Below are 22998 nucleotides of genomic sequence, written 5' to 3' on the forward strand. Positions count from 1 at the left end.
CCCTATAGTTTCGCCATGTCTGTCTGTCCGTCCGTCCGTCCGTCCGTCCGTCCGTCCGTCCGCGGATAATCTCAGTAACCGTAAGCACTAGAAAGCTGAAATTTAGTAACAATATGTATATCAATCACGCCAACAAAGTGCAAAAATAAAAAATGGAAAAAAATGTTTTATTAGGGTACCCCCCCCTACATGTAAAGTGGGGGCTGATTTTTTTTTTCATTCCAACCCCAACGTGTGATATATTGTTGGATAGGTATTTAAAAATGAATAAGGGTTTACTAAGATCGTGTTTAGGGTTCCGTAGTCAACTAGGAACCCTTATAGTTTCGCCATGTCTGTCTGTCCGTCCGTCCGCGGATAATCTCAGTAACCGTAAGCACTAGAAAGCTGAAATTTGGTACCAATATGTATATCAATCACGCCAACAAAGTGCAAAAATAAAAAATGCAAAAAAATGTTTTATTAGGGTACCCCCCCTACATGTAAAGTGGAGGCTGATAATTTTTTCATTCCAACCCCAACGTATGATATATTGTTGGATAGGTATTTAAAAATCAATAAGGGTTTACTAAGATCGTTTTTTGATGATATTAATATTTTCGGAAATAATCGCTCCTAAAGGAAAAAAAGTGCGTCCCCCCCCCCCTCTAACTTTTGAACCATATGTTTATAAAATATGAAAAAAATCACAAAAGTAGAACTTTATAAAGACTTTCTAGGAAAATTGTTTTGAACTTGATAGGTTCAGTAGTTTTTGAGAAAAATAGGGAAAACTACGGAACCCTACATTGAGCGTGGCCCGACACGCTCTTGGCCGGTTTTTTTGATAATATTAATATTTTCGGAAATTATCACAGTTATAGTGACTTTCATATTTTTATAAGAACAGCATGCACTTACGTCCAGAACAGTGACATTTGGTGCATTGGAACTGCTCATGATGTGTCACTTTTTAACCGTCGCCTCAAATCTGAGAGATTTGAGGCGAGGTTCTCAATTCGTCTGTATGTTTATTTTTTTTTTCATTTTTTTATGTTTGTTCCTCGATATCTCCGTTGTTACTGGACCGATTAAAAAAAAAAATTGAATGTATATGAATACAGATTGGTCCCATTTTTCTCAGAACCCAGTTCTGATGATGGGATCCTGGAGTAATCGAGGGAACTCCTCGAATCTGAAAGGCATACGTATGGTGATTTTTGTGTTTTTAAAGGAACAGCATGCATTTAGGTACGGAACAGTGACATTTGGTGCAGTGGAACTGCTGATGATGGCCAGAACGGAACTTCTCAAATCTGAACGGCACGCTTATAGTGACTTTGGTATTTTTATAAGAACAGCATGCACTTTCGTCCAGAACAGTGACATTTGGTGCAGTGGAACTGCTGATGATGGTCAGAACCGATCTTCTCAAATCTGAACGGAACACTTATAGTGACTTTGGTATTCTTATAAGAACATCATGCACTTACGTCCAGTCCAGAACAGTGATATTTGGTGCAGTGGAACTGCTGATGATGGTCAGAACACTCAGAACCAAACTCCTCAAATCTGAACGGCACGCTTATAGTGACTTTGGTATTTTTATAAGAACAGCATGCACTTACGTCCAGAACAGTGACATTTGGTGCAGTGGAACTGCTGATGATGGTCAGAACCGAACTCCTCAAATCTGAACGGCACACTCATAGTGACTTTGGTATTTTTGTAAGAAAAGCATGCATTTAAGTTCAGAACAGTGACATTTATTTAGTTATGTTTGTTAAGCATATTGAGTTTTCAAGTCAAAGTTTGTCAAGCTTCGATTTCTTATAATCGGATTCATGAGGAATTGAGAAACTCCTCAAACCTTAGCGTTATACGTATATTGATTTGTGTTGCCATCAAATAATTAAAGCATTAAAAGCAGTTTTAAAAAATACCTACACATTTCTACATAATCCAACATTCGCAAGTAGCTTTCACCAGAACCCGAAAGGCGGCGGTTTTTTTTTCTAAAAATATTAAACGTTTTTTTATGGGATAGGAGGCAAACGAGCAGATAGGCTGCCTGATGGTAAGCGATGACTGCCGCCCATGGACACCAGAAGCACCAGAAGTGTTGGAGGTGCGTTGCCGGCCTTTAAGATGGATGTACGCTCTTTTCTTGAAGGTTTGAAGGTCGCATTGGTCCGGAAATACCGCTGGCGACAATTCATTCCACAGTTTAACTGTGCATGGCGTGACCAAATTTGCAAAACATTGCGTCTTAGAAACATTTTAAACTTTAAAATGTTTTTAAAATTTAAAGGGTGAAAATCAAAATATGTACATGTTCGTTCTAAAAGTAGCTGATCAAACATCGTCGGTTTGGAAAGCCTGCGGTAAAATTTTTGCTCATTACTATACATATTCGATTTAGAGGGTTTTGAGATTTAGGAAATAAAACAACGCTTCATTAGATTTAATTTAATAGCATTATGTAATTATAATGTCAATGTAAGTGCAAGCAGTCTTATTTACAATAAACTTACAAGCGGAAAGAAATATATGCAGAAAGAAAAAAAAGAAGCTGTCAATACTGAATCCCCTAGGGTGACAATGTATGAATAGCACAGAAAAGTATTAAAATAACATAAAAACCGGCCAAAAGCGTGTCGGGCCACGCTCAGTGTAGGGTTCCGTAGTTTTCCGTATTTTTCTCAAAAACTAACCTATAAAGTTCAAAACAATTTTCAAAGAAAGTCTTTGTAAAGTTCTACTTTTGTGATTTTCTTCATATTTTTAAACATATGGTTCAAAAGTTATAGGGGGGGCGCACTTTTTTTCCTTTAGGAGCGATTATTTCCGAAAATATGAAAATTATCAAAAATCGATCTTAGTAAAACCTAATTCATTTTTAAATACCTATCTAACAATATATCACACGTTGGGGTTGAAATGAAAAAAAATATCTGCCCCCTCTTTATATGTAGGGGTACCCTAATAAAACATTTTTTCCATTTATTATTATTATTAACGACCTTCCACATATTTATAATGAGCCCAAATATGATGGGGTTATGATGAGGAGAATAGCAGTTCTGTTAACCACCTCCTGACTCCATCATGAGAACTTGGACCTCGTCTAGTTCAATGGTGCTCGTCAGCCCAAATCTAATGAGCCCGAACATGATGGGGTTATGATGAGGAGAATAGCAGTTCTGTTGGCCACCTCCTGACTCCATCATGAGACCCTGGACCTCATCTAGTTCGATGGTGCTCGTCAGCCCAAATCTAATGAGCCCAAACATGATGGGGTTATGATGAGGAGAATAGCAGTTCTGTTGACCACCTCCTGACTCCATCATAAGACCTTGGACCTCATCTAGTTCCATGGTGCTCGTCAGCCCAAATGTAATGAGCCCGAACATGATGGGGTTATAGTATGAATTTTTTGAAACGAACGTTTCTAAACAAAGGTATTGTTCCTTTTGTGTTGAGCGGGAGCTTCTGTATTTGCACGCGCTAAGACAACAAGAAGCAACTGTATCCTGATAATTGTAAGGTTCAAATCTGTACAGCAGCAAATTTGAGATAGATTATTTTGGAAATGTGAAGCGATAGACCACACCGCTATAGGTGCGAAAATACAGCGTTTCTAATACTTTGATACTTGGTGGTGGTGCTGTAAGTAATGAAACACGTATATTATCACTGTTATTTTTTATTAATGATTTTGTTAACAATCAACAATTGTATATAGCAATATATAAATAGTAATTACATAAATATTAGGTACAAGTCTTGATAAATAAAATAACATAAATAACTAAACAAACCGTAAACCGTATTTATAACAAAACATAACAATGGCGGTCAGATTGAAAAACCTTATCAGTGTTTATTGTCACTTTGCGATGACACCTTAAGGTGCCAGGTGCTTATCAACCTTTTAATCGTAGTTTCGCTGTTTAAACGTGTTATTTTTATTATACAGACTGACATATTACCGATGATTATTATAACTATATGTACTATACTTACACCATCAAGTATCAAAGTATTAGAAGCGCTGTATTTTCGCACCTATAGCGGTGTGGTCTATCGCTTCACATTTCCAAAATAATCTATCTCAAATTTGCTGCTGTACAGATTTGAACCTTACAATTATCAGGATACAGTTGCTTCTTGTTGTCTTAGCGCGTGCAAATACAGAAGCTCCCGCTCAACACAAAAGGAACAATACCTTTGTTTAGAAACGTTCGTTTCAAAAAATTCATACTATATGATGAGGAGAATAGCAGTTCTGTTGGCCACCTCCTGACTCCATCATGAGACCCTGGACCTCATCTAGTTCGATGGTGCTCGTCAGCCCAAATCTAATGAGCCCAAACATGATGGGGTTATGATGAGGAGAATAGCAGTTCTGTTGACCACCTCCTGACTCCATCATAAGACCTTGGACCTCATCTAGTTCAATGGTGCTCGTCAGCCCAAATCTAATGAGCCCGAACATGATGGGGTTATGATGAGGAGAATAGCATTTCTGTTGGCCACCTCCTGACTCCATCATGAGACCCTGGACCTCATCTAGTTCGATGGTGCTCGTCAGCCCAAATCTAATGAGCCCAAACATGATGGGGTTATGATGGGGAGAATAGCAGTTCTGTTGACCACCTCCTGACTCCATCATAAGACCTTGGACCTCATCTAGTTCGATGGTGCTCGTCAGCCCAAATGTAATGAGTCCAAACATGATGGGGTTATGATGAGGAGAATAGCTGTTCTGTTGACCACCTCTGACTCCATCATGAGACCTTGGACCTCATCTAGTTCGATGGTGCTCGTCAGCCCAAATCTAATGAGCCCAAACATGATGGGGTTATGATGAGGAGAATAGCAGTTCTGTTGACCACCTCCTGACTCCATCATGAGACCTTGGACCTCATCTAGATCGATGGTGCTCATCAGCCCAAATCTAATGAGCCCAAACATGGTGGAGTTATGATAAGTAGAATAGCAGTTCTGTTGAACATCTCCTGCCTGACTCCATCATCATGAGAACCAGAACCTCATCCTGGTCCCAAAATATAATAATAATTCAAACTCTCAACAAACTTCACGTATAACTTAAAATCCAAAATCATATGAAAAGCATCTCGAATGCTAAAATTGCATAAGGTGTAAAAAGGATCAAGATTTGTTTAGTCGCAGTTTACGGCACTTCTCGGAACTATCGAGCTGCTTACGAAAGCTAGGTGCGCCGGACGATCAAACGCAGGTCCGTTGTCTTCGAGCGCTCGGCGCAGACTGAGCGGGCTCGCGTTAGCACAGTGTCTTTTATTCGAATTTTAGGTGTTTTAAAAACATATCTATCGACAGAAAGGTATGTCTTATATGTATGATTTTTTTCTTATAGGTCAATAAGAAGTTCTAGTTTAGGATAATATTATTTAAGAGTTACAAAAAATGCAGGAATCGCAGGAAAAATACATAATGTAAACCTCTTTTTATCGAAAAAATGGGGAGGATACGGAAGGTTATTTATCCACCATTTCAAGTAAATCTTAAAATGTCAAAGTATTAGCTAACTCGTACAGGATATAACAAATAGGATTGTGATCATTTATTACCCCAAATAACATTTTTAACAGCACAATCACGATTCTAAACGAGCTATCCCACTACGAAATTTGAAAACGTCTTCCGAAAAAACTGATTTTTCGGAAGTATAAAAAGACATATTTTAAAGTAGTACCAATTGACTTTCTAGCTTAAGATATGTACTTTTAGGAACATTATCATTTTTTTAATAATCATTTATAGTTTCTTTATAATTTTGAATGAAAAAGGTTCCATTTTGCAAAAAACGCTCGTCTTTAGGAGTAAGGCCTCTTAAGGTCTTAACAGGTTCCCCTATTGCTATATCCTCCTAAGTCGTCCTTCAAGCAACAAACCACACACAGTCAAACACTGTAAAATTCAATTGCCTTACCGCTGGATATTAGTCCACGTTTTCAGAACTATTTCTTCGTATATCGTCAGCTGTGCGACGCAGTTCTAACAGGTTCCCCTATCGCTAGCCTTCTAACTCTCCTAAGTCGTCCAAGCAACAAACCATACTCAGAAAACACTGTAAAAGTTGAAGTTCCTTACCGCTGGATATTGGTCGACATCTTCTGGACTATTTCTTCTGATATCATCAGCTGTGCGACGCAGTTCAAGTAGGTTTCCCCAGCGGTAACCCTCTGGGTCGTCACTACCTTGCCTTCGAGCACCAACCCATACAGAGTCAATCACTGTAAAATAATAAAGACATCTAAATTTTTAATTTGGCATAGAACTGACAGATTTTCTTCTAAAATAAATATCTATATACGTTTTTTTGTCATCATCCTCCTTGCGTTATCCCGGCATTTGCCACGGCTCATGGGAGCCTGGGGTCCACTTTGACAACGAATCCCATGATTTGGCGTAGGCACTAGTTTTACGAAGCGACTGCCATCTGACCTTCCAACCCGAAGGGTAACCAGGCCTTATTTGAATTAGTCCGGTTTCCTCACAATGTTTTCCTTCACGGAAAAGCGACTGGCAAATATCAAGTGACATTTCGCACATATGTTCCGAAAAACTTATTGGTACGAGCCGGGGTTCGAACACGCGACCTCCGGATCGAAAGTCGCACGCTCTTATCACTAGGCTACCAGTGCTTCCGTTCTTTCTATACGTTCATCTACCTCAATACGTTATTATGTCTGGGGTTGAAGAGGAAGGTGAAGCTTTTGCTCAGGAGGAATGGATTCATCATACTATTTATGATAATTCTATTTTTTTTTGAGAAGGAGATAGATTCTGTATTACACTGATTCAAACTTTCACGATTTTTACACATATTTAAAATTGCAAACGGGACTTCCGGTCATTAGAAAACGCAAGAAGAAACAAATATCGCAGGTGGAAAAACCGAATATCGTGAGTGTTGTGTGTCGGCAAGGTGACGCATCCCTAGTGCACAAACTGTTCAAGTGGGTAGTCAGGACCAAGTGCGGGTAGTTCGAAAAATTCTTACAGCTAGAAGATGTTGATGTCAACTTCAGCCAGTCTGCTCCGAGACCACGGGGACAATGCCGTCCTTGAAACGTCGGAGGTTAGTGTTTAAAACATAGTAAATACGCGATTAAGTCCCGTTTGCAATTTTAGATTCTGTATTTATGAGAAGTATCATACATATAATCACGGTTTTGAGGAATTGATGTTTCTTTGTGTCCGACTTACCAAACTGTGATTCGGCTAAAGCTTCAGCAATAAATTCTGCCTTTTCTTTCGTATCTAGTATAGCCAATGTTCCATTATGGTGGCCACTGAAAATCAATAGATAAACTTAAACTCAGCACCTACTTATGATCAAGCCGATACAATTCGTTTGTCCCTTTCCAACTTATTGGTGTGATAGAAAGGGACAAAATAATTTTATCGGCTTAGATCGGTAACTTTAGAGAACGTTTATGAATAAAGGAGTAAAGCTACAAAACTGGTGTTCTGCCTTTTTGCAGAATTATTTTTGGCCGAATTTTATTTGCCTACCAACGTTTGGCCGAAGTTTCATTTTGACAACTAACGTTTAGCAACTTTTTGTATGGCAACCTTTCATTTGGCAGAATTATTGAAAAGCAGATTATTATAATCCATCTAAACGTTTGGTAGACTTTAATTTTTCATTTCATTTATTTATTCATAAACAATAATAAATTGTGTTTGAATATTACATAGGTAAGTACTTAATTAATAAAACATGCCTTTTTACAATTTCATGCAAGAAGAAAAGAAAAAAAATACACTACTATTTAAACTCACTAATCATTTGTCAAATGTTTCACTTGGTCAAACAACTTTTGGACGAATAACGTTTCGCAACGAAACATTAGGCAAGTTACAAATAATTATTAACATCGCCCATTCGGAAAGCGTACTTTTCTTCCCTGTTAGGGTGCGCGCCCACGGGGGCAACAGTTGCTCGGCGACTTTCGTATTTGTATGAAAAGTTGCGTCGCCTCGTGTGCGCACTTTCATACTAAGCCATGGTCGCGACAAAAAAGTCGTGCCAAAAGTTGCCCGTGTGCGCGCACACTTAGGAGGGAACAAGGACTATGTTGCTAGCATAATCATATATGACAGAGTCCAGTTAGGTGAGACAACGAGCGAAGCGAGGAGCGTGTTAGTGTGTTTTCACATTATCCGATCCGATATCGGATGTCGGACCGATATCCCATACATTACAGGCGCCATCCTGGATCTTTTCCATTGAAATCCTTCCGACATCCGATATCGGATCGGATAATGTGAAAACGGACAGGTTGACCGTGAGCAAACGGGAAAAACTTTTTAATATAATAAAAACAAAATTAAACAATATTCTTGTAAAAAAAGTAAGTAGGCAACTATTTTAAATAATATTTATACGTAAGTAAAAATTGCATCCCTGTCAATAAAATATCAAGAACTTCGTAGAAAACTCAGTAATATTTCATATTTTTCGAAAAAGGTACGCCATACAATACCTATACAATAAACAACGAATTACAGTTGTATATTACGCTCACTATGTCTGGCCTTTGAGTTAAAAGTGTTAAAACCGGTTCCTTAGCCGGTTAGTTAAAAATGTTAAAACCGGTTCCTTAGCCGGTTAGTTAAAAATGTTAAAACCGGTTCCTTAGCCGGTTAGTTAAAAATGTTAAAACCGGTTCCTTAGCCGGTTAGTTAAAAGTGTTAAAACCGGTTCCTTAGCCGGTTAGTTAAAAATGTTAAAACCGGTTCCTTAGCCGGTTAGTTAAAAATGTTAAAACCGGTTCCTTAGCCGGTTAGTTAAAAGTGTTAAAACCAGTTCCTTAGCCGGTTAGTTAAAAATGTTAAAACCGGTTCCTTAGCCGGTTAGTTAAAAGTGTTAAAACCGGTTCGTTAGCCGGTTAGTTAAAAATGTTAAAACCGGTTCGTTAGCCGGTTAGTTAAAAATGTTAAAACCGGTTCGTTAGCCGGTTAGTTAAAAATGTTAAAACCGGTTCGTTAGCCGGTTAGTTAAAAGTGTTAAAACCGGTTCCGGGCATGAGATAACTAACCCTGTTTGTCTGTTATTGTTTTGATATTTGACTGTGATATTTTAATTAAGTAGTGTATATTATTAACATATTTGTATGCCAATAGGCACGACATAGTGATACTGAAAACATTGAACATCTTGTAACTTACCTATGTTGAACAAATAATAGTTATTTGTTATACAAGGGGGCAAAGTTGTATTTTAACGCCGAGTGTGGAATTGAAAAACGAGCAAGTGCAAGGATTCTATAGTTGAACCACGAGGGAAGCGAGTGGTTCGAGAATAGAATCCTGAAGTTGCGAGTTTTTTAACACACGAGAAGTAAAATAAATTTGCACCCGAGTGTAACACAAAACTTTTCCCGTCACTATAGCGAGGAAACTACAACGCAAAAAATGCGTTTATCACTGCTTCCAGTAGTTCCACAGGTGCTAAATCATCTTTATACTAGATTCACCTACTTTTATCAATTATAAAGCAGTTAATTTGACTTTATTCAAGGTCAAATGACTTTACCCACTAGTGGATAAAATGCGTTTTTACCCGCTGGTATTAAAAACAAAACACGTGTTTCCGAGCTAGTGAGGGGAAAAAATCTTTGAATCTTAACAACCGGGATAAGTTGAGACATAACTTACCGGCCTCTTAGCAACCGTGAGGACTTACCACTCTTACCAGCTCCTTGGCAGCTAGTAAGACTTACCGGCACATGATCTTGGCGTTCTCCCAGGTGATAGGCAGGTTCTGGATGACATACTCCTTGTCTTCATAGATGAAGGATTCCCATTTGTCGGTACACGCCTGGGGCACTGAAAAATACATCATGCCTACCTTAGTGCGTTTTCACATTATCCGATCCGGTATCGGATGTCGGAAGGATGTCAAAGGCAAAAATCAAGTTTTCACATTATTCGATATCGGATCGGATAACGTGAAAACTCACTTAAAATACGATTGGTTACAGTTTTTTGCAGACTTTAGAAGTAAAATCTAAACTTAAATGAAACTAAATCGTGATGAAAAGGAATAACAACTTAATAGTCGAACTAGTTATTATGTTACAACAATATTATGTTCCAAAAACCGGCCAAGAGCGTGTCGGGCCACGCTCAGTGTAGGGTTCCGTAGTTTTCCGTATTTTTCTCAAAAACTGCTGAACCTATCAAGTTCAAAACAATTTTCCTAGAATGTCTTTATAAAGTTCTACTATTGTGATTTTTTCATATTTTTTTAAACATATGGTTCAAAAGTTAGAGGGGGGGGGGGACGCACTTTTTTTCCTTTAGGAGCGATTATTTCCGAAAATATTAATATTATCAAAAAACGATCTTAGTAAACCCTTATTCATTTATAAATACCTATGCAACAATATATCACACGTTGGGGTTGGAATGAAAAAAAAAATATCAGCCCCACTTTACATGTAGGGGGGGTACCCTAATAAAACATTTTTTTCCATTTTTTATTTTTGCACTTTGTTGGCATAATTGATATACACATTGGTACAAAATTTCAGTTTTCTAGTGCTTACGGTTACTGAGATTATCCGCGGATGGACGGATGGGCGGACGGACGGACGGACGGACGGACGGACGGACGGACGGACGGACGGACGGACGGACGGACGGACGGACAGACAGACATGGCGAAACTATAAGTGGAATCTTGAGCGTTGCGAGCGTAAACAAACTTTGCCGCCGAGTGAAACACAAAATATTTCACCACACCAACACGAACTTAATACTAACTGTAAAACATCAAATTGAATCAATGCATTAAATATGTATGATTCAAAATCGCCATTTTATAAGTAAACTAGCTTTTGCCAGTGGCTTCGCTCGCGTTAGAAAGAGACAAGACGTAGCCTATGTCACTCTCCATCCCTTCAACTATCTCCACTTAAAAAATCACGACCTCAGAGGTATCACGACAATTCGTCGTTCCATTTTGCCGTGAAAGACGGACAAACAAACAGACACACACACTTTCCCATTTATAATATTAGTATAGATACAAATACTCATATAATTTACATAGAAAACATCCATGACTCAGGAACATCTGTGCTCATCACACAAATAAATGCCCTTAAATAACCGGGATTCGAACTCGGGGCCGCGGCGTAGAAGGCAGGGTTACTACTCGCTAGGCCAGACCGGTCGTCAACACACACATAACTACTTAACCTAACCATAAAATTAAAATTTTGAAAAAACCGCCGACCGCGACATAATGGACCGATTTTCATAAAACATCATCAAACGGCATCTTCTGGGCGAGCTCACTCCATCGTAGGCCACGTCTTTGCCTTTGGCTAGTCTGTGGCCAAGAGTAAGCCCATTTATAATAATAATAAAAAAAAACATGGGTAAGAACACTCCCGACTAACTCAGCTTTCGAACAAAAAAAACAAAATCGAAATCGGTTCATCCGTTCGGGAGCTTCGATGCTACAGACAGACACACACACAGACAGACAGACAGACAGACAGACAGACACACACAGACAGACACGTCAAACTTATAACACCCCGTCGTTTTTGCGTCGGGGGTTAAAAACCCCTGCCGAAGATCTCAAATTAAAATGTGTATAAAATAACTTTGCACTCTTGTGGATAAAATATCATCTTTTTCGTAGGTTTTTGAAGAATCAAGAGAGCCTTTTAGCAGTTGGGGCGGTGAAAAATACTTGTAACCTACTAGAACACATTTTTTTAAATTTAATTTGTAACTTACCTCTATACTGCTCGTGGAAGCTGGCCCCACAGGTAACCACACACAAAAGGACCACCAATAACATGTCAACGTGTTTCTTCCAGCCAGCCAGAAAGAGTTATGGGGTATTGCCATTTTCAAAATGGTCGCATTGCTCGCTTCAAGTTATTTTTTGTAGGGTGACCATCATATCTAGACGGAGGAATATTGTTTTCCCCTCACTAGCTCGGAAACACGTGTTTTGTCCTTTAATACCAGCGGGTAAATACGCATTTTTTCCACCTTGCCCCCTTGTATAACTATAAAAATGTTTGATACTTAAGTATGAAATGAAATGAAATAAAATTTATTCAAAACAACACGTTACATCTAATTAGAGAGGGCCCAAAATACGGTTACTTTCCGGAACCTTCAAAAAGCTATATTATAATAAAAAATGAATCTAGCGAAGAGGCGAAAAGATTGTTTGAAGATTTAGGCGTGAAGATAGTAACCTACCACCGATTTTTGGGCGGTGTCATTGGAAATGAAAATGGACAAAAACAATTTATTAAAGAAAAAGTAACTGATTGGACCAAGTGCATAAAGTTACTATCAAAAGCTAGCAAATCCCACCCACAACTAGTATTATACAGCCTTTACAAAATCACTTCAGTGCGAATGGAGATATTTACAAACTGTGATGGATAAAACCGACGAAGAATTCCATACCCTAAACGAAACTATTATGTCAACATTAATACCTTCTATTCTTGACAGAGAAATCACATCTTTTGAAGAAGAACTGTTTACTCTACCAGTGAAATGGGGCGATCTCGGTATCAACAATCCATCAAAAAACAGTGAATGTTACAAGTCGTCCATCGAATCAAACAAGATATTAATTAATGCAATCAAAAATACAGAAAACCTGGACCTAATTGCCCATCAAATCCATGCAGCAGAAACCATGAGAATTTGCAAACTGACAAGGCATCTGAAAGACAGTCAAACTAGCAAAGAAATTATAACCAATCTACCATATAAATTGCAAAGATGCGTCCAAAGAATAGTCGAATCAAACTCATCCCAATGGCTGTCAATCATTCCCACCACAGCAAACAATACAGACCTCACATCCACGCAATTTAGAGATGCCCTTGCCATCCGCTACGCACGCGAACCTGGGCACCTTCCTCAAGTATGCGATGGCTGCGGTGAAAATGACTTCAACTTAAATCATGCCTTAAATTGTAAAAAAGGAGGTTTAGTCAAACAAGGCCACGACCAACACCGAGATGATTGTAAAAATTGGGCTGAATTAGCCTGGGGTACTGGTACAATAGAGCCTTTAATGCGTGATGCAAATGCTACACAGCCAGCCCTTATAGGTGATCAGGCCCCGTAGCCGAATGGCATTTCTCCGACGCCAAACGAAAGCGATACGCCGCTGGCTCTGTCGCGCCAATACGCAAGCGCGATAGAGATAGATATGTACTAGCGCTTCGTTTCGTGAGCGTTTCGTGAGCGATTGTGCCATTCGGCTAGCCACCCTGTTATTGAACAGTGTCTGGGAACCTGCAAGGAAAGCGTTCTTCGACGTTCGCATAGTTAATGCTGACGCTTCCTCTTACAGCAACCTCACCTGGCAAAAAACATCACAGAGACACAGCCGAGAAAAACATTTAAAATACGACCGAGCTACAGAAGATCTAAGAGCTTCGTTTACACCATTAATCATCTCATGTGATGGGGCCATTGGGACCGAATATAACAGTTTCCTGAAAAGAACAGCATCAAAATTAAATACGATGTGGGGAAAACCATATTCACAAATTATGTTTTGGTTGAAGGTAAAAGTCCAAATTTCCCTTATTCAAGCAGTCTCAATAAGAGTGAGAGGCACCCGGAGACTTATAAGGGCCTTCGAATGTGAGGACGGAGCAGGGATCCTGTACTATAATAGAGACGGATTCCGAATCTTCTCAACAATCATGTTAATTTAACGTTCCAGATTAGTGTTCAGAGCAATATTGGATTTTCGCACCTGTCTCTTTATACCTACTGAAACTTTTCCCATAATTATGTACCTACATCTATATTTATATGTATACAATAAAGAATATTATATACTGTTATAAAAAAAAACACGTTACATCTTGGCAGTTGCTGAAGTGCTAAATGTACAGATTGTTGTTCCGAAAGGATGCTACTTAGCATGACTGTGTTGGAGCACATAGTGCCACGACGCTGATTTTTAGTGGACCCTTAACTTATATGATAAGAAATAAAAATAACATATTAAAGTATGATTTCACAGTACCATTCGAATAGTTAACAAAAAAAAATACAGACAGAAAAGACATTAATTTAAAAATATTGACTGGCATGAGACAAAATTAGAATATTGAAATATTATTACACAGGTATGGGATATGGGTTAAATTGTGGCGTAGGCGAGAGGCTGGCAACCTGTCACTGCAATGTCACAGTTTCGTTTTCTTTCAACCCCTTATTTGCCAAGAGTGGCACTGAAGCTTTAGTAGTTTCATGTGTTCTGCCTACCCCTTTATGGGATACAGGCGTGATTGTATGATTGTATGTATTACACAGGTAAACTGGGGTGTGGGAAGAGAGGTAAATGAGTCACAATTAAAACTTTAAATCAAAAATAAACAAATAGACACAGGCGACTAGGAGTAAGAAAGTTGAAGAGTGAGCAGATGACGTTTTAACTTGTTTTTAAATGAATTAAGTGACGGAGCGTTTCTCACTGGCGGAGAAATATTATTCCATTAATTTTATAGTTACTTTAATTTTAGTGACACAGTATTTTATGGTAACGAATATTTACTTACATAGTCCTAATAAACATAATAGGAACAATCTTGGTAGGTTAATGACGGACTTTTGGAATAAGAACCTAGAGCCGCCAGACCTTCCTCATTTTGTCAAGGATGAAACTTTGGGATAATGTAGAGTTCGTATCGACGTTTAATGTCTGCAAATTACCTAGTTCAGCCTAGTTTTTTTGCTATAAGGATTTTTTTTAATCACTAACTTTCCTTAAATTCTTAAGGCTGATTTATATATATATATACCTATATCTTTAAAAATGTCGAGTTTCGGCCAAAGACATATGACAAAACGTACCTCAAAGTAATAGAGAAAAAGGTACGGTGGCCTAGATGGCGTTACATCTTTGGGGAACGGTTAGCTAGTATTTATAGTTGACATTTTAACACATATCAAGCTATCAATATGGGCCAAATTGACAAAACTGAGGTTCAAAAATTTTAAGCTTGTGTCGAGAGATGGCAGTCTATGTACTGTGATTACACATTTTACTTTGGCAGTAACTCTCTACTTATAATACTCGATCCTCTTTGGTTTCGGCCAACGCTAACTACTACGGTTTGACGGCAAAACGGCACTTGTCCCACAAAAACATCACCCATGGCCACCCTACCGCAAACGCGTGAGCTTGCCACTCGTGTTATTGTACAGGGCCCATATTTTCACAACATAGGGAGGAAACTGTAGATGTTTTGAGATCCGGTCAGTGGGTTTTTTAATCATGAGAAAAAATCTGTTCAAGTTTAGCTTGAGAAGCTATGGTCAGTTGGTTACTGTGACAGATCAGATGGTTGTTAAATAATAATAATTGAGCCTATAATATACCCTGTTTTTATTGAATCCCGTTTTTAAGGGATGGTTCTTTAGACTAAATACAATTAATTTATCTGAGAAACTAGCGTCTTAACTCTTACGGTTGTCGAGTTATTAAAAAAATAAAAATCATTACTGAACACGTGTCTGACAGCCTTTACCACTTCCCAATGTTATTTGTTTTGACATGTGCCGTCAATCACTTGACACTAACTTGAATATTATTTTTAATTGTCTCTCACACTAATTAAATAGTACATTGTGCAACAAGGGGAGGAAGTTGAATATTACTAACGAGAGTAAGTTAAATCGCTCCGGTATTTAAAGACTCGAGTTAGTAATATTCATACTCCCCGAGTTACACACAATATTTTTCATCACACTCGCAATGTAAAAAAAAATATGTAAATAGATGTAAAACAGTTAAGTACGGTACAAGAAATTTCATTATTCCCTTGGGAGAACGATTTTTCTATAACTTACGCTCCGCCTGCGTGCAATAGCACATTTAAAGTGCGGGTGTGATGAAAATATTTATTATGTATGAAAACGATGAAAAAAAAATTTGCGAATTTAACTAAAAGGTATACAAGGTGGTTGGTTCCTAATAACGAACCTAACGACAGAATTTAACGGAAAACAAAAAAAAAACGGTGTATACGTCCAAGTGGATGCCACAAATAGAGCGCGGACGCGGCAGGCCCAGAAGAAGATGGAGGGATGACCTAGACACCTTCCTCACCAACTGGCCGGAAGAGGCACTAAACCGGGAGTCATGGAGGTTAAGGGGCCTTTGCCCAGCAGTGGGACACCATTATAGGCTAGATTAAAAAAAAATACGTCCCACAGCACAGTAGGCCTAGCACATGATTACCGAGAGAGTATGCCGCCGCGAGATAGATAAAAAAAGTAAAAATATTTTATTAACCAAGAGAATTTGTTTAAAATACAGTATGCAATTAATCGATGTCCCCCACACTAGGTTAAGCCTGTATCGTGGAAGTCAGCTACAATGCGTGATTTTACCAGATAACAGCGGCTGAAAAAATAAATACTAAGTGCATGCAAACTTACAAAATATATAAGTACCTATATATTTTGTGCTATATATATTCTAAGTGCATGCAAACTTACAAAATATATAAGTACCTATATATTTTGTGCTATATATATTCTAAGTGCATGCAAACTTACAAAATATATAAGTACCTATTTTATATAGTAAATTGATAGCAATGTTAATTGACTTAAGTTGCTACACTGTGATTACTGTGAATGAATTTTTATTCAGGGATCGATGATATGTATAATTAATTATAAAGTAATTTCTTTATGTTAATAAGACCTGCCTATGTAACAAATTAAATTTTATACCTACCTACATTTATAAAATGTAAATAAATAAGATTTTTGAATATTAGAATGATATAATAAAATTGTTAATTAAGATGATAGTTGTAACTATAATTTAATAATTGAAATATTCTGACGTGTAAAAAATGTTAATTTTTATCAATAAATGTATCTTATCTTATCTTATCTTATCTATCTTATCTATTACAATTAATATAGATCACACGTCTTCTTCTATCAATTAATTTGAACCTTAATTGCTATCATGATAGTTGCTTTTTAACTACACTGAGACTTTAGCACGTGCTGTGGAAACGGGAGCTAACCGCGGCGAATAATAGAAACAAAGGCCTTTGTTTAACAGATTAGGGCAAAACCGAAAAGTGCATCTCAGAAAATTCATACTATATCAATGACATAAGGATGGGTAGTTTATCTCGCGGCGACATACTCTCGCGGCAATCATGTGCTAACTCTGCAGGTCTCGTCTCAAGTATGAGAGACCTCGGGCTAAAGTCCCGACGCTAGCCCGATGCGGATTGGGGACTTCACATTTCACAGCTTGAGGAAACCTGCATTCAAAGATGTATGTATATATCTTTGAATGCAGGTTTCCTCACGATGTTTTCCTTGTTGTTAGTTACATTCCGTCAATTCCGTGCAAGAACATAAGAAGCGCTGGTAGCTCAGCGTAAGGACCTGCGACTTACCGAAGGTCGCGTACATCGTAAGCATTGTTTGGCTCTGTAACCATGTCAAAGCGTAGAAGAAGTATTGCATGCAACGGTGTTTAACTGAGTCAAAAAATATTCGTAGCGTCTTTATTAACAAATTTCAGCTTCGCCTCAAATTGTTACCAACGCCACTCGCCTTTTTTAACTTCCTTTAATCGCGTTTCATAAAATAACATACTATAATGAACACACGCAAAATAAAAAAAATTAAACATACACGAAAAAAATATTTATTATCTTCCCACTTTATAGGACCCGTCGAAATAAAGGTCATCTAGTATTGAAGAAAACATCTATTGATCCCCAACTGTGTTTTCTTCCACATTAATCTGGCCATCTTCGTACCTGTAGCACGGGAATGACTCAACCCTATCCGTGTACCCTTTCCAGTTTAAGACTTCGAGGACCTGATCATTCAGGTCCACATCGGGCCGATACTGGTCGGAGCACGCCCTGATGCTCTTTATAACGCCCTCTTCGACCACCATCTCGCCTGCAGCAGCCACAGGCGCACCAGCGAACAGGCTAGACGTCTGCAGAACCGTGTTGTGCACATTCGACAGTAAGATTTGACCGTCTGCTCCCATCGCGAAGATCGCCGCTCGCCCCGATTGCCCCACATCAGCTTCTCTCGTATCCACCAACACTCCTTGCGAATTATCAGGACATCCTTCAGAGTATACCTACCACTGAAAACACGATTATGGCGGGGGATTTAAACGGCCATGTAGGCAGCCAGGCCCCGTCAGGGTGCAAAATCCATGGAAACTACGGATACGGCATTCCGAATGCACAAGGGCAGGATATTATGGAAATGGCAACTATTTTCAATATGCCAATAATAAACACATACTTTAAGAAAAAAGATGAGCATTTGATCACCTATAAGAGTGGCGCAAATGCTTCCCAAATCGACTACGTCCTATGTAATAACACCATTCAGAAGTACTTCAAAGATTGTAAGATTATACCAGGTGAGCCCCTCACTACACAACATCGACTATTAGTAGCGTGTCTGAATATGCCGCCATGGAACACCAACTACAGAAAGAAAGCTACACCAAGAATAAAGTGGTATAATCTTCAGAAACCTCAAGGAAGAACCCTGGCATCAAACATAGCAGACTTCCTAGATACTCATGTCACAGCAGGAAAAGATGTCAACACTGCATGGAACGACTTCCAAAGTCACATAACAAACGCAGCCAAAGAGGTACTTGGTACTAGTACGGGTAAACTGAAGCCAAATAAAGATCCCAACTGGTGGAACGAGGATGTAAAGTCGTTCTTACAGGAGAAAAAGTTGTGTTTTAAGAAATGGCAAGCTTCAAAAGACGAGTCTGACCACCAAAGATATATTGAAGCTAAGAAACTTGCCAAAAGGATGGTCGCATGCTCACAAGCTGCAGCTAAAGAGAACGAGTACATCAAATTGGAAAAAGCAGGTTCAGATAAAGAAATATTTCAAATTGCTAAACTTAGGAACAAACAAAGTAAAGATATTAAACATAACAAATATATAAAAGACTCTACAGGAGCACTGCTGACCTCCGATAATGATATAAACGACCGATGGCACGAATACTACAACAACTTATTGAACGAAGAGTTCCCACAAGAACCTATGCCAAGCTTGCCTTTAGTACATGGCCCAATAGACTCAATAACACAAGAAGAAGTCAAAGCTGCTCTTACTAAAATGAAAAATGGAAAAGCAACGGGCCCTGACGAAATACCATCAGACCTCCTAAAAATGACTGGAAGCGCAGGTTTGTCATGGTTAACTAATCTTTTCAATCTTGTGCTTACTCACGGAAGAATGCCTGATGGCTGGAGACAAAGTAATCTGGTTCCGTTCTATAAGGGTAAGGGGGATGTGGCTGAATGTGGAAATTATCGTGCTATTAAACTAACCTCACATGTGTTAAAAATCTGGGAGAGCGTAATTGCTAGACGATTATTAAAACTGACTACAGTTACACCAAATCAATGCGGCTTCACCAGCGGAGTAGGCACGATAGACGCTATCCATACTGTTCGAATTCTTCTTGAAAAATACAAGGGGCTAAAAAAGGACCTCCATCTAGTCTTTATAGATCTCGAAAAGGCGTTCGATCGTGTCCCAAGGGAGCTAATATGGCAAGCATTACGAGCACAACTAGTTCCTGAAAACTACATCAGAATTCTCAAGGACATGTACTACAGTATCAGGACCAGAATTCTCTGCCCTGCTGGAACTGGCACGGAATTTGAAGTGAATGTCGGGGTCCATCAAGGTTCTACTCTTAGCCCGCTCCTCTTTAACATAGTCATGAACTATGTCACTGAGGACCTCCAAAAACCTGCTCCCTGGTCTCTTTTATATGCTGATGACATAGTTCTGATAGCGGAAACATTGCCAGAAATTCAAACTGACTTAACAGCATGGTGCACAGCACTGGAGCGCAGAGGGCTACGAGTAAGCCGAAGCAAAACTGAATATATGTACTGCAACTTTTCGGGAAAAGTAAAACCTACCAACGCGATGCAGCAACCACACCTTGACCACACTCCACTAAAGCAAGTTGATCACTTTAAGTATCTAGGATCTGTCCTAACATCTACAGCCTCTATTGACAAAGATATAGAAAACCGCAAAACGACTGCTTGGTTAAAGTGGAGATCTTTAACAGGAGTTCTCTGTGACGTGAAGATGCCTATAGAAGTCAAAGGAAACATATATAAGAGAGCAGTAAGACCGGCTTTAATGTATGGATCCGAATGCTGGGCCACGCGAAAATCTGACGAACAAAAACTCCATGTCACAGAAATGAAGATGCTGAGGTGGTCTGGCGGGGTAACGCTCAAAGATAGAGTCAGGAACGAATACATAAGGGGAACATTTAAAGTAGCGTGTATCACTGACAAACTCCAGGAGAATCGCCTACGGTGGTACGGTCATGTCATGAGGCGAAACAAAGAGCACATGACAAGGGTCGTCATGGAAATCGAAGAACCAAAAAGAGGGCCAGGTCGCCGACCGACGACCTGGATGGGCACCATTTCCAAGGACATGAAGACGACGGACTTGAAACCCGAAACTGCACAAAAACGCCCAGAATGGCGTCTTAGGACTAGGAGGGCCGACCCCAAGAGACATGGGAAATAGGCTCAGGAAAAGAAGAAGACTCCTTGCGAATTATACAGTCTTCCATCTTCAACAGTCACCTCCAGAATAGGTCTTTCATTAACTTTGTAGTAAGTCATAAAAGGCGGACACCGAGAGTTGGACAAGCAGGTCTTCCCTTCGTTTGCGAACCTCTCTTGCATTTTATAAGTCTTGTAGGCGAAAACAATACTATAAGCATCCTGATGAATATCGTACTCTGAACAGTTAAAAGAACCCCATTCACATTTCCTTAAGTTATGAGATTCTACCGTGTAAAGGGATCCACGAAAAACTGCCATATCCGTGTAGCCAGAGTTGGGCACTAATTTTGGCGTGCAATGATCACCGTGACTACTACAGTTAAAGAGCGTACCACCTCTCGTAACACCAATAACATACTTTTTTGTAGCCGTCAGTCCTTGAAGTTCACTGCCGAAAGCGGAGCCACTTTCAAACAAGCGACAACTGTTCTCTGAACTTATAGAACAGCGCCAGATCGCTTTTGAGGCCAACGCGGCATAAATGTACTTCTCAATAGCCGCTAATGCTGTTACAGCACTGTTGAAATTATTGAACATCCTGCAGCTATGTGGAAGATGGAGCTCGCATCTCAGCATTCGTCCATCGTTCATTCCCGCGTGGATATATCCTCCCGATATGACTAATGAATTGATCTGATTGTCGTTATTAAAGCTTGTGCAAGAATTCTTCTCATGTAAGTTACATCTCAACATGCCTCCGCTTAACAACGATACATAAAGATACTCTCCATGAACAGCCATTGCCGTGACAGGTGTAGAGCTGGTGTAGGAATAAAACATCTCACAGACACTTGGCTCATTGTACAGACATCTTAAAATATCTCCATTAGATTTGCCAACAAACATGACATCAGGCGTGATGTAAACAGGGTCACGGATGGTGATGTCTTTAGTGGGTATTATTTTTGTAAAAGCAGTGGTGTTGTTGAATTTATGAGGCACAATCTCGATCGATGACGGCGAAGGTGCAGGGCTCCCGATGACTGCAGAAGCCAGTAGAACTATGAAAACGGTGAAGGGTGTAAAGACACCCATGATTTCTCGAACGACACGACGTTCTAGTTACAAATTCCTGACTCGAATACTGACAATGTGGGTTGAGTTCTGTTTATATTCAGACGAGAGATAAAAGAGGTGTAGGGCAAAGGTTACATTAAGAAAACAAAGATAGACGCTGTTGGCGATAGAAGCGTCTATCAGTTGGCGACTGGCTGGTGCGCGACCTCCTTAAACGTTTGAAATAATGTCACTTTTATACTCGTATTGTTTATTGTTTAAAATATGACTTTGAATAGTAACTACAGTCTGCCTTATGTCACGGAACTATACAGGGTGTAAACCTAATACGGGCGAACCTCTTAACGGTGGTGAGTATAGGACGTATAAAATGTAATTAGATAACTTTTACTTAAAATTGAAATATTTTTTATATCCATACAAATTAATTCGGCCCGCAACGTAATGCAAACACACTCCCGTTAAACGCTCGTTGACAGTTGTCATTGATTGTCATCGCAACCACGTTTACAGTACATTGCTGCTGAGATTTTTTTCAAAAATTCATTATGGGGTGAAAATTAAGAGTAAATCAAAAAACACCTCTTAATTAATGATAACAATATTGAATTATACGCCTGGTTTCATTTATCGCCCTTATTACGTTTACGCACTGTATACGTTTTGTTTGGTTTTGTTTACCAATATCAATTTAAATTACTTAATTAAAATAAGTGTTTTTAATACGTTTCTTCATCATTTTACATTAGGTAGTTAATACAGTCCACAACCCCGCTAGCTATCAGACACAAAACGGACGCTCGAAAATAGTTATTTGTTTTACAAGGGGCCAAAGTTGTGGTACAACCGGAAGTGCCAATACCCGAGCCAGCGAAAGATTCCAATATTGAACCGCGAGCGTAGCAGGTGGTTCCGAGTGTGAATCTTGGGCGTGGCGAGGGTTTCAAGGCACGCAGATGAAACAAATTTTACCACCCAGTAAACACAACGTTTTTCACCACAGCAACACGAGAAAAATACTAACTGTAAAACCTCAAACTAAATCAAATCTATCGATTTATTTAATAGGTATTTGGGCCATTTTTTTCAAAGTTGTCCACCCCACTTTTTTTTTGGATTTGGAAATTTGTATGTGGATTCCACTCAGAATCGCGAGCTCTTTCAATTCCAATAGGAGAAAAAAAGTGTCCCAAGGGTTTTTTCCCATTCCGTTACCAATTTTTCACACATTTTGTATGGCGGTAACGGAATGGAAGGTTCGAAAAAATGGAAATCTTGGGACATTTTT

The 22998-nt window shown here is 39.1% G+C and overlaps 3 protein-coding genes across 3 annotated transcripts in view; 1 reads left to right on the forward strand and 2 right to left on the reverse strand.

Annotated features, from left to right (window-relative positions):
- LOC125238625 overlaps positions 1-11916 on the reverse strand; it is a 48956-nt gene extending 37040 nt beyond the window's left edge. The window contains exons 1-4 of the mRNA XM_048145988.1: positions 11791-11916; positions 9759-9864; positions 7237-7322; positions 6118-6260 (exon numbers count right to left, since the gene is read on the reverse strand). Of these exons, the coding sequence (XP_048001945.1) occupies positions 6118-6260; positions 7237-7322; positions 9759-9864; positions 11791-11854 (399 nt within the window). The 5' untranslated portion in view covers positions 11855-11916. The remainder of the gene's footprint in view (positions 1-6117; positions 6261-7236; positions 7323-9758; positions 9865-11790) is intronic.
- LOC125238630 (pro-neuropeptide Y-like) overlaps positions 1-22998 on the forward strand; it is a 139999-nt gene that overhangs the window by 28973 nt on the left and 88028 nt on the right. The window lies entirely within an intron of this gene.
- Positions 17719-21775, reverse strand: LOC125238628. The gene is made up of 2 exons (XM_048145990.1): positions 20675-21775; positions 17719-18153 (listed from the first exon to the last, which is right to left on the reverse strand). Exons 1-2 carry the CDS (start codon positions 21726-21728, stop codon positions 17798-17800), a joined length of 1410 nt encoding a protein of 469 aa, XP_048001947.1. The 5' UTR covers positions 21729-21775; the 3' UTR covers positions 17719-17797.

This window comes from Leguminivora glycinivorella, chromosome 24, assembly GCF_023078275.1.
Source record: "Leguminivora glycinivorella isolate SPB_JAAS2020 chromosome 24, LegGlyc_1.1, whole genome shotgun sequence".
Lineage (NCBI taxonomy): Eukaryota > Metazoa > Arthropoda > Insecta > Lepidoptera > Tortricidae > Leguminivora > Leguminivora glycinivorella.

What these genes read in the sequence shown, in the direction of transcription:
- LOC125238628 (XM_048145990.1), bottom strand. Translation starts at nt 21,728, where the DNA reads ATGGGTGTCTTTACACCCTTCACCGTTTTCATAGTTCTACTGGCTTCT. An exon ending in AAGACTGTATAATTCGCAAG is followed by an intron (nt 18,154 to 20,674) that starts GAGTCTTCTTCT and finishes ATAATTCGCAAG; the next exon opens with GAGTGTTGGTGGATACGAGA.